Source organism: Lonchura striata, chromosome Z, assembly GCF_050655825.1.
Source record: "Lonchura striata isolate lonStrDom1 chromosome Z, ASM5065582v1, whole genome shotgun sequence".
Taxonomy (NCBI): Eukaryota; Metazoa; Chordata; class Aves; order Passeriformes; family Estrildidae; genus Lonchura; species Lonchura striata.
Window position 1 is genome coordinate 56,012,187 of NC_140740.1, and position 15,713 is coordinate 56,027,899.

Below are 15,713 nucleotides of genomic sequence, written 5' to 3' on the forward strand. Positions count from 1 at the left end.
AATCTGGGCGGCCTGGATCACTGTTAGAAAATGAATGCTGTTTGCATATTTTCTTTCAATGGTGAAAGCATTGCACAAGAAGTAAATAACAGAATAACAGCTTGTGATAAAACAAAACCTTTCTAAGGCACACAGCTACTACATACTTGATTCAAAGTAAGCTGCAGAACAATTCTCCCTGCAACCTTTATTTCTGCTGCTTATGTAAATCCAGGCTGTGTAAGACCCAACATGCCAGAGGCCACCCAGTTAATAAGGCCCTGTCTTTCTTTGCCTTACCAATGCCCTGTCTGCAGGGGATGTGAGCCTGCTATAGTAATGAATCCGCTTATTCATTGCTGAAGCTTCATCAGTGACTCTTTGCATGTCATCATTCACACTGACTATGTTTGTGGGCTCCACGTGAAATGGTCTAAAGGAGGGGGAAAAAAGGGAAGAAAGGAAAACCCTTAAAACCATGGAACACAAGATCTAATACACAACTCAGAGAGCAACTCAGCAACACTCCAGATGGGTTTGTCATTGACACAAGGCAAATGAAAAAATATCCATCAATGCCATTGAGGGAAGCTGACATCTGTGAAAGAACTATGAGTTTATATCCATATTAAAATGGCCTCCAGGCCAGATTCTATGGAGCAACTTAACATCAGAGCTAATATCCAGTTGTTAGTTTTCAACAATGAATCACACACAGAAATACAGGTTAATGAGCTTGGGCAAGCTTATTAGTGCTTTTAACTGGTGTTGCCAGAACTAGTGATGAGGAACAGAAGTAGAAACAGAAAGCATGAGAATGCAGAAGCAGAAAGCAGAGAAAGAGGAATGAATGGTGGCAATGAGGACCATCTATGAAAATATTAGGAACTACTAATCTAGCTGAAAACACTATGGAATTGTGTTTAGTGGGGAAGGAACCAAACCCAAGTAAGACCATGTGCTCATACTATCGTTTAAGCCAAGGCAATGGGAATAAGACTTTGTCTTCCCCTCCTCTACTCCACCTGAGTTAGACTGCAGGCACGGTCATGGCTGCTGAAAGAGAAAATAGGAATACCACATGCCCTTCATTTTCCCTGCACACACAGAGGTACAGAGCAAACACATGAAAGCTGCTCCTGAAGTTACATCACCATTCAAATACAGCTTCATCCAAGGAGCACTACCAGACAAATGCGTCTGAATCATGGTATTGCCGAGACTTTTTTTCTAACTCAAGTCTAATTTACTTCCATATAGGGATATTATGCTTTTGCTTAGAAACAACATTGTCTCCTAGCACTGAGAGGCTAATTTCTCAAATTGGACAGAGGACACTGCTGTCCTCTAAGCCTTAATACATCAGCATTTTTTTTTCCTTTCAGCAGTGCTTTTAATTTCTGAAACTACCACAACAGCTTTCTGATCTTCCTCTTCCAGGCTGATGTTTAAATCACTCAAACCCACAGAAGCAGAGATCACAACTAGCTTCCAACTAATAACAACAGAAACTAGGTCAGCAATAAAGTAATGCCATTTATGACTTTAATATGAGCAAAATCTATTTGAATTTACTGTTTTTCAATACCCATTTATGTTTCAGACTACAAAGGAATTTGGGCAACTCCTCCAACCCCAGCTCTCAATAACATCCATAAAAAAAGTTCCCATTCTTTTTCCCAATAAATCATTTACGCCTTTGTACTATGACACTACATGTTATCTGTAAGGAAGATAAGAAATACTGCTCCGAAGTTCTTTGCTCTGTCTTTTAAGAGAGGAAGATAGGTTCCAATTCCTGTGTGTTTAAGAGCAGACAGTAGGTGGGAGTATCAATGAAAGAAAGAAAACCTGACTTGCAAAAGAGGAAAATAGAGAACACAAAGTTCCATCTCCACAAATTAATTATTTCTTTTATCTTAAACTTAATTAATTCTTACATAATCCTTCATCATGGAAAAAATGGCCTAGATTTGCTAAGTTGTTTCCTATTTGCTGAAATTAAAATGAATACTTCTATATTTTTAAAACAGTCTCAATTGACTCTTCTTCCTATGATTATGACATAATGGGGGAAATATGTGTTTTATGTGTGCACCTTTGCGGTATTCTTATAAACAATTTAGAAAGATATCTCAATTTAACAGAAATAAATTTTAAGCAATAGCTTTACTACTCAAAATACAGGCACATGGGGCTAACATAGGGCAATATATAAAAATACTGTCAGTTCCAAAGGACTTTACTTGTTTCATCTTAAGATTTACTAGGTTGAGCAAATCATTGGACACAGATAAAAAATTTCATTTGAAGACCTGTAAAATAAAGACTGTAGTCATGCCAACAGGAAAAGTAACTTGTTTAAACTTGTTTAAATGCTGCCCCACCTCCAGTCAACTCTCAGCTATTTTCTTTTTGGATTGCTGACATGCACTATATTTAGAACACTTTCAAGTATGTGTTTTGCTCATTATACAGCAGCTGCATAGTGTGAAGACCCTCCTCTCTTTCCTCATCTCCCCATAAATTTCCACTACAACTGTGGAAAGGTTACAATGAGACAAAGTCCACATTTTGATTCAAAGTGAGTAGATCTGTGACAAGGATTTCTTTCCAAATGGTGTCCAACAATTGCTAGCATGGATGTCAAAGAAAATTCTCCTAGAGTGTAAGACAGTCAGAGATTATTTTTTAACGCAATGAATGTGAAAGCCAAGGATCATTTTAAAATTAAAGTAACAGAAAATATGCATACAACATCCTATTTTGTGGGAAAAGCAGTGTTGTCAATGACCAAATGTATATAAAGAAAATAAATTACGTGTAGTAAAAAACTATCTGTAGGTAAGAAATTGTTTAAAGAAAGACATTTCATCTTCTTTAGTATTATGAACAGAATCTGGATTTATGCAATTTATGGTCTAGCAGACAGTAAAAGGGCAGGATCCAGAATCTAATCTATGGCTGAGCAAAAGAAAATAAAATTAAGCAATCCTTAAGAAATTGTATATACCTATTGCTTCTGCTTTCTGACTAGAGGAGTGCGTATGTTTATTGTTGCCAGTACTTGGGCTACTTTCCCTCTTGATCCCTGCTACTGTACATCTGTTGAGAATTAATATTATGTAAAGCAGCAGTTAATTTGATTTCTTTTAGGGTACCACTGAGCCACTAGCCCTGCTGAGCAAGTGACTCCTGAAACATACTGACCACCAATCAATTTTATGTTATTTGTAGATCTCTTTGGAAACATCAATCTGACTTAGAAGCTGTGTGAGCAGGCTGGAAGGCCTGCTACTTACTTACCCTGATCTCCACTAGGAGAAGGTAGCATCCTGTTCAGGATCAAGGTTAAGGTATTGCTCCCAGCAAATCAAAGACTGGTTGTAGGCCATACTCAAACGGGGGTCTGAGAAGCTCTCTCAGGGACCCAATGAAGTTCTCAAAGGCTGAGATTATCAAAGCCCAAAGCAGGTAGCGTATAATTTGGGATATATTTTGAAAAACTCTATTTATGGACTTTATATCTAGCAGGCAAGCACTAGCAAGTATTAGCAAGCACATGCAAGTATTAGCAGCTACAACTACAGCTACATTCCTATAAAAAATCTGACTTATACAGGCAATTATATTCTATCTCTCACATGGCAAAACACTTATGAAAAAAACATTGGACAATGTGATCTGGGGAAAGGGGAGAGATTACATGACTGTGATTATGATGTGAAACAATGCACTGAGATAAACTATAACAGCACTTGAATTTCATACACACTGAAAGACACGATTACTGTATTACTGTTTCAGCAGGTAGCCTGAAAAGCCGTGCTCTTTTACAGGGCAAACACAACAGTAAAACAGAGCTGTTTCCCACAGGACCATGAAAATGGACAACTTGCAGAGCGTCATGCAGGAGGTCCATATCTTCCGTACATTACACCCCGCAGGTGTATTTCAGAAACCCTTCCCAGAAAACCTGTGGCTACACTCATGCTTTCTTGCTCACACAAAGGGAGAGTTAATGATAATTCTCTAGAGCTGGTCCAGGAAAAGAAAGGAAAGTGCTTTTGTCAAAACTTCCTCACATTTTTAACTACAGGGGCAATTTAGCAAGCAAGAAAAATGAAAAGAGATGCTCATGATTAACATTGTCCCCTTGTGATAAGCAAAGTTCAAGTGTTGGATTTGGAGGGCTAGAGGTAACTTGTAGCAAGAACACTAGTCAACTATATAAAATTTTGCATAAGGGTGCTACATTCATCTTATGTAATTATCAGCAACGTACTACATCTTGTAGGGCAATGAAGGACTAAGACTAATAATACATACCTCAAGAACTTTCAGATTAAACAATACTGCTTTTCAAGTACCTTTTCTGAAGTATTTTTAAACATCCAACAACTGGTTCTAGAGATCTGATCAAAAACATGGTAAGTATTGAGCTAATACAGTACAATAGAGTTTTTTGGTACCATTATGTCTTTTAGCTCTACATGGCAATATTAATGACTTTAGACAAGCTTTTCATTTTTAAACAAATATGAAAAAAACCTTCTTTATAGGATGCTTTACAATTTCTTTCCTCCAAACAGACCACAAGAAGGAACTTTAGATTAATGGAGAGATTTCTTTGACACCCCACATCAATCATTTACTTTTTAGGGATTCAATAGGATAATTACAGAGAAATAAAACTAGGAAATTCCTACTGCTTTGTTGTCTTACTGAGTTACCAAATTATTATAGGAATGCTGCAAATGGCACAAGACAAACTAAGGAGTAAAACTGATTCACTATATTGGAAATTAAGGGAAGGAGAAGCAGTAATAAGAATAGGTAACTATTTCATAATTGGCAACTACCTATCTGGATAGGAACACACCAGGCACTGGAACAGGCTCTCCAGGGAACTGGCCATGGTACCAAGCCTGTCAGAGTTCAAGAAGCATTTGGACAACAGTGTCAGGTACATGATCTGGCTCTTGGGGCTGTCTTGTGGAAGGGCAGGAGTTGGATATGAGTATACTTGTGGGCCTGTTACAACTCAGGATCACCTATGATTACAGATATCAGATTTCTCTTAAGGAAATCTATATTGAAGAATTCCACAAGTGACTTGGTTTTTACTTTCTAAACTGTCTGGATTTACTGAAGCATTAAACAGTGTGCTTACAGATACTTTGTAATCTTCATTATCTTCGCAATACTTTTTACCTAAATTTTTTTGCATTTATATATCACCATTATAGTAATTACAGCACGATCACACAAGCTTCTTAAAATGTTGGATGCAAAACCTTTTAAAGTATAGGGTCACTGCTCGCACATTTTAACAAATTAGGAATCATAAGATTTATCACACCACATTTCAATCACTATTCCTCTTCCCTGTCAAAGACAAAAGCTATTTTACTTGTCACTTACCAGGAAGTATGAAGGTTCTTAATTAAGGTCACAATTCTTTCCAATTAGTAAGTAGCAATACTAGGAATTCACAAAAATATTGGCAAAATAGAAAATCAGGGAAAGCAAGCAATGTTGTCAAATAATCCCGCTGATGTGGAGTGGTAAAAGCATAATGAATGCAGAAAGAATAGATTTGCATAGGTTGCCGATCTTCTCCTAAATTAAAAGAACTCTGAAAATAAAGGGAATCAACCACTTTTGCATTAAAAAGGCTTCTCTGACTGCCGCCTACAGACACTGTTTAATTTACAGCTGTTTAATTTCACTTACTGATGTCTCCTACATTCTGGGAACCTCTGGGACTTCAAAAAGAATAGGGAAAAAAGCCAGAAGACTTGATCCCTCTTTAGCAGGAGGCATTGTCAAGTTTTTTTCATATGCAAAAGAACCAGCACAAAACATCAATTGCTTATTTGAAGGTTCATCTTGACTGACAACTACAGTATCTGTTGACAATGAACAGATTAAAAAAGTAGTTTGAAGGAAACAAGAAACGCCCATACAATAATCACCAATAAGCCACTGCAGCAATGATATTCTAGCTTTTAAAAGGAGCTACAAAATGGAAGAAAACGCTGAATACTGTGAAAAGAGAGAAGCAATATCATCCTCTTTAAAAGGATTAAAAGTGGCTTTATATTTCCCTGAAATTAGCAAAACAATACTACACAAAGTAATTTACAACTCTAAAAAACAATTAGCTTATTGTTCTTATGTAAACACTGAAAAGCATTCCTTTCAAAAATCCCAAATCCTCCAAGCTGTTAAGAAAACCAAATAACTATGCAAACTACTCAAATCTCAAACAACCCAAACAAAAGTATAGAACAGCACTAAGACGGACAAAGAGCAATTACTCCAAATCACACACAACACTTGAAGAGCAATCTCAATCAAAGCAAAGTTACCAAGCACTGGGATCCAGTTTCTGAATACCAAGATAAAAAACAGGAACAAAGTAAGAGCAAAATCACACTGCATTGTACTATGGCATTTTCACTGTTGGATCCTTTAATGCCTAACAGTTCTCCTTCCCAGGAGCCACTATTCCCTGAAGGTTTAATGAAGCTCTTCAAACTGTCGACTTGCTCTGACCACGACTGACACAGACTCCAATGGCCTCTTCTTCCTTATTTCTTCTTTGAAAGTGTGGGGGCTGCCTGTTCTAGTACAGAAGTGTAGGTCAAACTTGTTTGACCTCTCTATTATTTTCAGGCCTTTCTGATATCCCAGGCCTCATGCCCTTCATCCTGGTGCCTCTGCATACCTGGAAGGCAAAAAAGCTACGTCATGGAAAATGGGAGAAAGAATTCAAGAGAGGAGCAAAAAGGACATTTAGGCAGCTCTGCAGAACTAGAGGCGCACAATGTGGGCACACAATACAAGTACACACTTCTGCTTTCAGGAAGGGAACCAGATGCCACAGGCTATGACCTTTTATGAAGTTGAGTCTCCAGAAATCACAGGGAACAAACCTAATCACACAATATGGAAACAATACCTAACTTCACTTAGAAAAGTGAGTCTTAGCATTTAGTTGTTTCAAAAAACCTCTCTTATTGCTACTGCATCATCACAACACCTGAAACCCACTGCTCCTCAAACAAAACACATACTTCCTCCAAAACAAGTCACTCCCAAAAATCATACATATAAATTAGTAGTCTTATGACAGGAAGGGATCAGATACTCCACAAAGAGAGAAAGATTTAATTTACATTCATTCACAGTTGCCTTTGCTACCCGCAAGTACTCTACCATTTCCTAGCCTTTATAAACACAATTAACACAATTCTGTATGCTTCTAGACTTGCACTCCCTTTGTTCCCCTGGATTCCCTCAGACCCTTATCCTCCCTCCTTTACTTGCAGAGAAGAGGACGCATACAGGCTCTCAGCTTTCCAAACCTGGAGGCGGATAGCATCAAAACACTATCCTCAAGAACTCCTTTTTTCTGGTGGCTTCTGACAACAGGATTTTGTGCACAGCAGTGCCATCTTCAGTTCCTTCAAGAAAACTGCTTTACTGAAATATGATAGCTGTAGACAGGAAAAAATGAACCATAAACTGGTACAAGAAGTGCTACAGTGCTATTCCTTCATCTAGAAATGGAAAGCTGATGCCTTCAGCTAGGTATGAAAAGGGCAGGTCCCACTCTGATCTCAGTTGTGATTCCACAACCAGCCCACAAAAGCTTAACTGCAGCAGAGGAAGTCTCTCATTCCAAACCTCTTTGTAGAGATGTTAAACTCTAACATGTTAAAAGAAAACGTGTAAAATAACTACTTAGCTAGAGGTATTATTTTTGAAGGCACAGTAATAAGGCTGGACTGACGAATTTTTCACATGCGGTCACTCCTAGAAAGCACTACACTGTTTTTCTTAAAAGGCAGTAAATGTCACTCAGCTCACTTATTTTCCAGCATCACCTGCAGAACACATACAGCACTACAGCACTATCTACACATATTGATAGCAACATCAGGCAAACTTGCTTGCATAGTCTCAACATTTCAATTAGTTGTTCTAAATTTAAAAAAAAATCATGCTCCACTATACACACACGTGCTGTTCCATGTTTGAAGAGCACTTTAAAAGCCTTATGATGAGTTCTTAATGGCGAACTTCTCTGAAATGATGGCAATAGAAAAACCTTATCCTTATAAACAAAACTTAATAAGAACATCCATTCACCCAGTGCTCGGAAATAAAATACTATCATATAGTGACAATTGTCCGTACAGAGATCCTAGCTTGCAAATTTTAATTTTCTGTCTTTGTAGGATAGGATTCTGCTGTCAAAAGCAAAGATTAAACAGCTCTTTTCCTTACAGTAATTCTGTAGGTTCATCTTTCCTCATACCTTTTGCACTTATAGTCTTCTGGATTAAACTGTATATTCATGATACTGTAATTGCTTTCATCACCTCCCACAGGAACCAAGATAGGTTTGGTATCTTCTTCCATATTTGGTGAATATGTCTCCTTTTAGATTCTGTCAGTTACTTTAGCCTGAAAAGAAGGAAAAAAATAAATTAGTTCACTGAGTTAAGCAAAACTATGTTCCTGCTATGAATTTAACTTTAATCCTGCAGTTTTACAAGTTCCTGGAATGAAAAGCACCAGCAAAAAACTTCAACGTGCCACTTGAGAATTCTCATTCCATAATGCAAACATCATGAGCCATGTATGGTGGGGACAGTGTTTTTTTATCTATCCAACCCTTAATCTCTTTTAGCACCACAACAAGGCAATATAAATTAAATATAAATTTCTAAAGGAGTGTATTTCTAATGTGTAATGATACTGCTGAGAACAATCTATCAGTTATAAGAGCCTATTGTTTCAGGAAATTACTTCAAACTTTGCAGCAGACACATATGCATTTTATTCCAGTTCCAGTATATTTCCCATAATAAGGATCAGATAATTGCAGTGTGCTGTGTCCAGGTCTTTGGAGTAAAAGGTAATAAATGGTTTGATAATGCATTAATAACTATTATATGCATTTAGACCACTCCTGACCAAAGAGTGGGGAGAAGATCACTTTTAAATGAATGTATTTCTACTCAGATAGAATTACAGGCCTTCCATGGAACTTTCTGTGGTCTTGTGTGCAGCTGAACAAACATAATTGCTTAGTGGCATTCAATTCTGCTATCTCCTGAAGAATTCCTCAGGCAGTAATCCTTCAAACAAAAATGTCAGAAGCCAGGGCACTTTCAAACAACAATGGTAGAATCATCAGTTCTTCCATCATTTCAGAATGCTTTAAAATGTTAGGCTGATGGAAAGACAGATGACATCCAGAGCTGCCACAAGACAAGGAAGGGTAGTGCTGGCTGTTTGAAACCCGGAATGGTAACACAAGGAGACAGGAAGAATAAGGTGTGCATCATCCTTCTGCACACTCACGGAAATACACCATAAAGGCCCAAGCTCAGAAATCACACCACCCCAAGTTAAGCAAACACAGTTCTATCCCTTCCTAGACGCATATTGTCAATCCTCTTCCATCAGCTTATCCTGCTCATACCTCTGGCAAAAAATCAAATCAAATCAAATCAAATCAAATCAAATCAAAACAAAACAAAGAATCTGAAGAAGAGGATGAAAACTGAAAGTTATTGGTTTTCAACCATATCCACTCATCCTTCCCATGCTGAAGGATGCATGGGAAAACACTGATGGACAATGCGGCAGGAAATACAGAAGCATTATGATTGGCTAAACCTGCCATGGAAGTGCTTTTTAGAAGACAGACACAGGTAATAGCTCTCTGCTCTCAAGGGGAGGGGATCAGTACAGGACCCTCAGTTTATGAAAACTGTACTCAAAGTTCAGGTCCTGCTTTGACAGCTCAATGGCATTTATATGATCCCATACAGAACTGGACAAGGAGGACTGACACAGATTAAAATAAGCTATTCTTTATTTTCCTTTAAATCCAGATCAGTGTTGAATTTGGGGCTTGTTATCTATATGCTTGCATGCCTGTGTGAGGGAGGGGATGGTGCCATAGAAGCTATTTCATCTTGTGGCGCTGACAGATTCCTCCTAGTTTCAACATCCATGACAAGAGATTTGAACAGTTAAGGAAGTATTCCTCCACCTTTTTCAGATCCTTTCCAAGGATCTCACCACCATAAACTTACTGCTTTCTCTCTTTTGCCACTCCAGCCTTCTAAAAAACACCAGTTTTGATTCTTCACCCTGAAGTCCTCCTTATCCACAATACCCCTTCTGGTTCTTTGGCCCCAGCTAAACGTGCTCTCATCCTTCTCAGCTCCTCTGTTGATGCTTAGCAAACGGACTTCTGCTCCTCATGTTCTTTCTGTATCCTCCTATACACTGTCAAAATTGTTTTCCCAACCCACCTTTACTAACCACTACTTACAAACAGTTCACACCAATATTTTTACTTCTTTTCACGTGACATGCTGTTCCTCTCCAAACTTTGCTTACAGATACCTTTTACACACTTCTTTTCTACTGCCTCCTCTTATTTTTCGACAGCACTAGGCTTTCTGCTTTCTCCCTATTGATGCCCTTCCACTTAAAATTTATCCTGGTGCACATCAGCTTCTTACAACAAAAACATAGGCCCTGGAGTTTTCACACACTGCTACAGACATCCACCAAGTTGTCTGCCATTCCAATTAAAAATGCAATTATCTTCTTTTTAGTCTATTCTAGTCTTTCTCAATTGAACATCCTGTGTTCATTTTATGAACAGACAAACCTAGGTGTCAAACATGATTCCCCTCACTTATTCTGCATTTTGCATCTCTTAAATCAGACTTCAGATCTAGCCATAAAAATGCAGATAAAAATTTTAATTCCTAATGCCTGAATTGAAAATTGAAATAAATTAAAATTCCATATAGTCAGTGGTTTTAGCTAGAATCTTCCATAAGAACACAATACAGACATCCCTTCCTTCCACAGGCCATGGTTTGTGGGACAGATTAAGCAGACATCAAATGCACATCCCTTCCTTAAAACCTGTTAAAACTTGTGCTTTACAAGTCAGCCGGATAAGTGCTGGCAACAGGGATCACCAGTTTGATTTTTTCTGCACTCCTACTGTAAAGAAAGAACACAGATTTTATAGTATTCCATGAAGAAAAATAATAATTCCAAAATATATCACACATTAAGTGATTTGAGTCTTGTGGAGCTGGCGCTCACCTGATTCATTAGGGTCAATTAGAAGCCGGGCCTGCAAAGACAGCTTATTTTTTAAGTACCTATTGTTGATAACAACTGAGTTAATGACAAGCAAGCTTATGACCAGCAAAGTGGCTACTCTACAAATAGATGCAGCTAAGACACATGTAAAGGCTGGAGCTGGAGCCAATACAGTTTAAAGGACAACTGTAAGCACAAAAGCAAAATGAAGAAGAAATAACCAGGTTAATTTCTCTTTTATCTATGCCTATAAAAGAGAGCAAAAACTCACTGCATCGTACTACGGCATTTTCACTGTTGGATGATGCCTATAAATGCCTGTAAAACACTCTATTCTTCCGCAAGCTGAAGCACTATATCAGAAGGGCAGCAAAAGGAAACAAGTGGGTCAGAATTTAATAATACAGGTTTCCTGTTGCTGGTCATGAACTGTGAAACAACACCTAAGCCTATGTATGTTATTTTTCCTCAGTCTCATTCTAGGGTACACGCCACATGACTTTTAGATGGTAATCTTAAAGCGACTGGACCTTCATTAATCCTCACTGGCTCAGCCATATGAGCTCCTGCTTTTGCTGTCTTCACATTCTCTCAACGTGTTTTTGAAACAGCTATTTTTGGAGTTCACTTAAGTTAACAAAATGAATTAAGCATCTATATTCCAGCTTGTAGAGTTGTGTCGAATTTTAACCTTTTACTTAAGAAACTTCTGCCATGGTACAAAAGGGAATAAGAAAATGCAAATTTCTGAAGCTTCTTGCATAAAGAACAATACCAGAAAGGACAGAAGATACAAAGAACCAAGATAAAGAGGCTCCTCTAAGCCTACCGAGACTGACAGATGGGACTCAGATAAGCACCAAAGGACCAAAAGTGCAAGACCATGATCTTCAGCCCCAAGAGACCACCAGAGACCCCCACAGCAAACCACACGTGCCCAGAAGGGCATGGACCCATTCAGCATGAGAGGCGAGGACAGGGGGGCCAGGGGTTGAATATGCATGGAAAAGCTGTGTAATGTATTGCATATGGAACACCTTTGGAAATAAAAGTGTGGGTCAGACTAAAGATCGGGGCACCAGTTTTTGGAGAGTTATCTCACTTGTGCTGGGCACTGGCAATACATATCCACTTCATAACTACCCCAAGTTGTGAGGTCTATTTATTTATTCTGCGCATTGCTTCACTTTCAAAGTCTAAAATGCACGAAGGAGTGAAGACAAGGATATGGTAAATTTAGAAACTTTACTGTAGCCTGTGATCTAATAATGTTAGCACTGGATAGCAAAACCGTATTAGTTGGCTTCCACTGTGAATTTAACAACAGCAGTTAGATTAATAAAGGCTCAGTTATACATGTGTGTGATTGAAGCTTTAAGATGAGACAGATCATTCAGAGTTACAGCCCAGGCCATGCAAGAGAGATAGCACACAGGTTTACCTCGGCAGGAAGAAAACTGTGTTCAGTTAGTCAATCATCCCAACCATCCCCAAGCATGGACTGTGCTTAGCTGGTACTTATCAGAGAACTTCCCACAGTGGGCAGGAGGAGAAATGCTGAAAGATCACTACTCCCACAGCCTCCACCATGCCATAATGGTGCTGTACAAACAGCAGCTGGAGCACTGAGAGCTCTTCATACTTCATTTCTTATTAAAAGTCACTCTTTCTAAAAAGCACCTCACACTCATGGTTTTAATACCAGAATCTGCTAATCGAAGTATTTAGATCAAACAAGGAAATTATTTTTTAGAAGTGCCATTTGGAGTAAACCACTCTTCTCTTAAATTCTGAGTAGGATGAATACAGTTCAAGGCATAATACTCAAGTAAGCTGCAGGCTGTGCACATATGAGAAATAAGCACCATCTACACTGCAAGATGAGACCTTCAACACGGGACAGCAGAGTTCCTTCCTCAGTTCCTGGAGTGAATCCTCAGTCAGAAGGGACTGAAGAATGCCACACTGGTCATGAAAGTAGCAGCATACATTAAGAGCTCTTTAAAATGGGGATATCATGCGCCTCTTGTGGCACCTTATAGACACCTCAGCTTGTCCATACTCTTCTACAACTTTTTGAGGAAAAAAAACCCTTTTGAATATATAAGCTGAACCTCTGCCAAGCTTTCGTGTAGCTCTGACTGAACGAACAGGTACATGGTCAATGCCAAACGATAAATCTAAGTAAAATGAAAAAAGATAGCATGTTCAACTAGGGTTTTCTTGGACGGATAGAGTTGTATAATTTATATATTTGTGGGCACTGCAGATAAATAGTTACAGAAACTAAACACTATCACCTTAGGCTAAGTTACATTTCAAGCAAGATTTTTGTTTTTAACTTAACGGGTTCTTCCTCAGGCCCGTGAAAACCGATGCAAACATTCCCCTGCTTCACGAACCGCCCGAAAAGCTTCCATGCCGTTCCTGTACCTCCGCCCCCGCTGTGGCGATCTGCCCGTCTTCCCAGGAACACGGCGCGGCCGGCCAGCGCCCGCGGCCGGCGCGGCTCCTCCCGGCCCCTCCACCCCGCAGGTCTCGCCCCCGAGCCGCCCCGAGACCCCCAGCGGCCGCTCCCGCCTCGCTGCCCCGCCCGGGCACCGCCGCCCCGCCTGACGCGGCTCCTGTACCTGCGGCTCGGCCCAGCGGCGCGGCGCTGCCGCCGCGGCCACAGGAAGCGCGGCGGCGGCTCCGGGCGTGCCAGGAGCGCCGGGCGTGCCGGGCCGCGTAGTTCCTGGAGCGGCCGCGCCGAGGAAGCCGCCCAGGCGCTGCGGAGCGCAGGACTACGATTCCCAGGAAGCGGCGGGGCGGTGTACCCTGGCCGCCGGGCGAGGGCCTTGCTGTGCGGACAAGCGTGAGCCGAGTGCCGGGAAGATTTGCACTTGCTCGTGTTGGCTGATGAGATGCCGCCAATAATAATTTTAAAACCCAACAAAACAAAATAAACAAACAAACAAAACACACAAAAAAACAAACCAAACCAACAAAAAAAAGAAAAATAGAAGCAAATAACGAAAACCCCACACCCATTTGCTTGCATGTTTTTATAGTCAGGATAGTTATAAAATCTATACATGACCCTTGCCAAAACAAACCTGGTCTTCACATGACTGGATACGGGGTGATATGTCCAGGGCCTCCTGACCTGCTCAGCGATGTCAGCAGAGCACACTCAGCAGACTAAACAATAGGGACAGTATGCCTGGCAATACATTTTAGAAATTTATTATTTTTAATCTTGGGTTGTTTTGTTTTGGTTTTGCTTTTTGGAGGTGGTGGTTTGGGTTTTTGGGGGGGTTTTTTTTGGGTTTTTTTGTTTTGGGTTTTTTTTTTTTTTTTTTTTTTTGGGGGGGGGGTGGGTTTTTTTTTTTTGTTTTGTTTTGTTTTTTGGTTGGTTGGTAGGGGTTTCTTTGTGTTTTGTTTGGTTGGTTGGTTTTTGTTTGGTTGGTTTTGTTTGTTTGTTTGTTTTGTTTTGTTTCTTTGGGTTGGTTGTTCCTGCATTTGTTTGTTTGTTTGTTTCTCTCTCTCTCTCTGCCTTAAATCAAGTTGAGATAATCCTTGTTATAGGAAACCATGGTTAATATATGAATCTAGGGGTATTTATAGCTCATGCTTGGGAAAATTGCTGAATTGCAAGACAGAGAGGTTCCCCATGTGTCAATATTACAAAACAGACTACACAGAAATCACCTCCTGTACTTCCTGTTCAAGTAAAGTCTAAAACATAATGTACAGCTAGCAGCAGGACTGCAGGACTGTTCTGCAAGAAAATTGCTGTGTAATTGAATTTCAGATTGCTGACGGAAATGAGGCAGCAGAGACTTAGCACTGCTAATCATCCTGAAATCCTGCTGCACCCAAGCTCATTGGAACTAAATCTCTTACTTCTGTACCCAGGAAATTCATCATCATCTTTAGCCTCTTAGGCACTCTTAGAATCCAAGTGTACATTGTGGGCTTTGGCCAGGAGAAGATTTTGGTTGATGAGTCAAGAAGTATGCCCAGCTGCTATACAGGAACTTGAAATGCAATGCTAACACCATGTGCTGGTGCAATGAAAGTAAATTAAACCCACAAAAGTAGATGTGTGTGAATAACTGTTTTTTTCACCTTGCAAGCTTCTAGTCTCACTCTTGCAGGCCTGTCTTCTATGTCCTACGCTGTGAAAGATCTGTGTAAGTTAATACTATAGCAGGTGGACGATCTGTATTTCATTGCATTCTTGGTCACTCACTAAGTTCTTGAGTTATGCTTAGAGAAAGTATTTTATTGTAAGAACTATAAGCCTGGTGGAAGTAGATTCCTTCTTCTCCCTCATGAAATCTACTGCCACAGCTGACTCAGTCTCTGTCCTGAAGCCTGCAGTGTTTGTGTTCTGGCTTTCTCTTCTGATGACACGTTACCACCTGGGCAAAGAGGGTCCCTTCCTACATGCTTGGACAAAGGCTAGAAAAATGGGAGCCAAAACTAATTTTGAAGCTCTTGGCTGTAAGACAAAGGGAGTATTAAATCCAGCTCTAAGAAATTTCCATCTCAAGCTGTGTTGAATCTTCTTTTTACTGCCTCAAGGCACACTT

At 39.7% G+C, this 15,713-nt stretch overlaps 1 protein-coding gene across 5 annotated transcripts in view; it reads right to left on the bottom strand.

The window, feature by feature from the left end:
- SLC38A9 (solute carrier family 38 member 9) overlaps positions 1 to 15,713 on the bottom strand; it is a 50,452-nt gene that overhangs the window by 32,241 nt on the left and 2,498 nt on the right. The window contains exons 1-3 of one of the 5 annotated variants that reach the window (XM_021534313.3): positions 13,767 to 13,817; positions 8,309 to 8,457; positions 280 to 412 (exon numbers count right to left, since the gene is read on the bottom strand). In XM_021534313.3, coding sequence (XP_021389988.2) covers positions 280 to 412; positions 8,309 to 8,412 — 237 coding nt within the window. In that variant the 5' untranslated portion in view covers positions 8,413 to 8,457; positions 13,767 to 13,817. The other 4 variants (XM_077790138.2, XM_085566432.1, XM_077790140.2 and 1 more) reach the window with 4 other exon arrangements.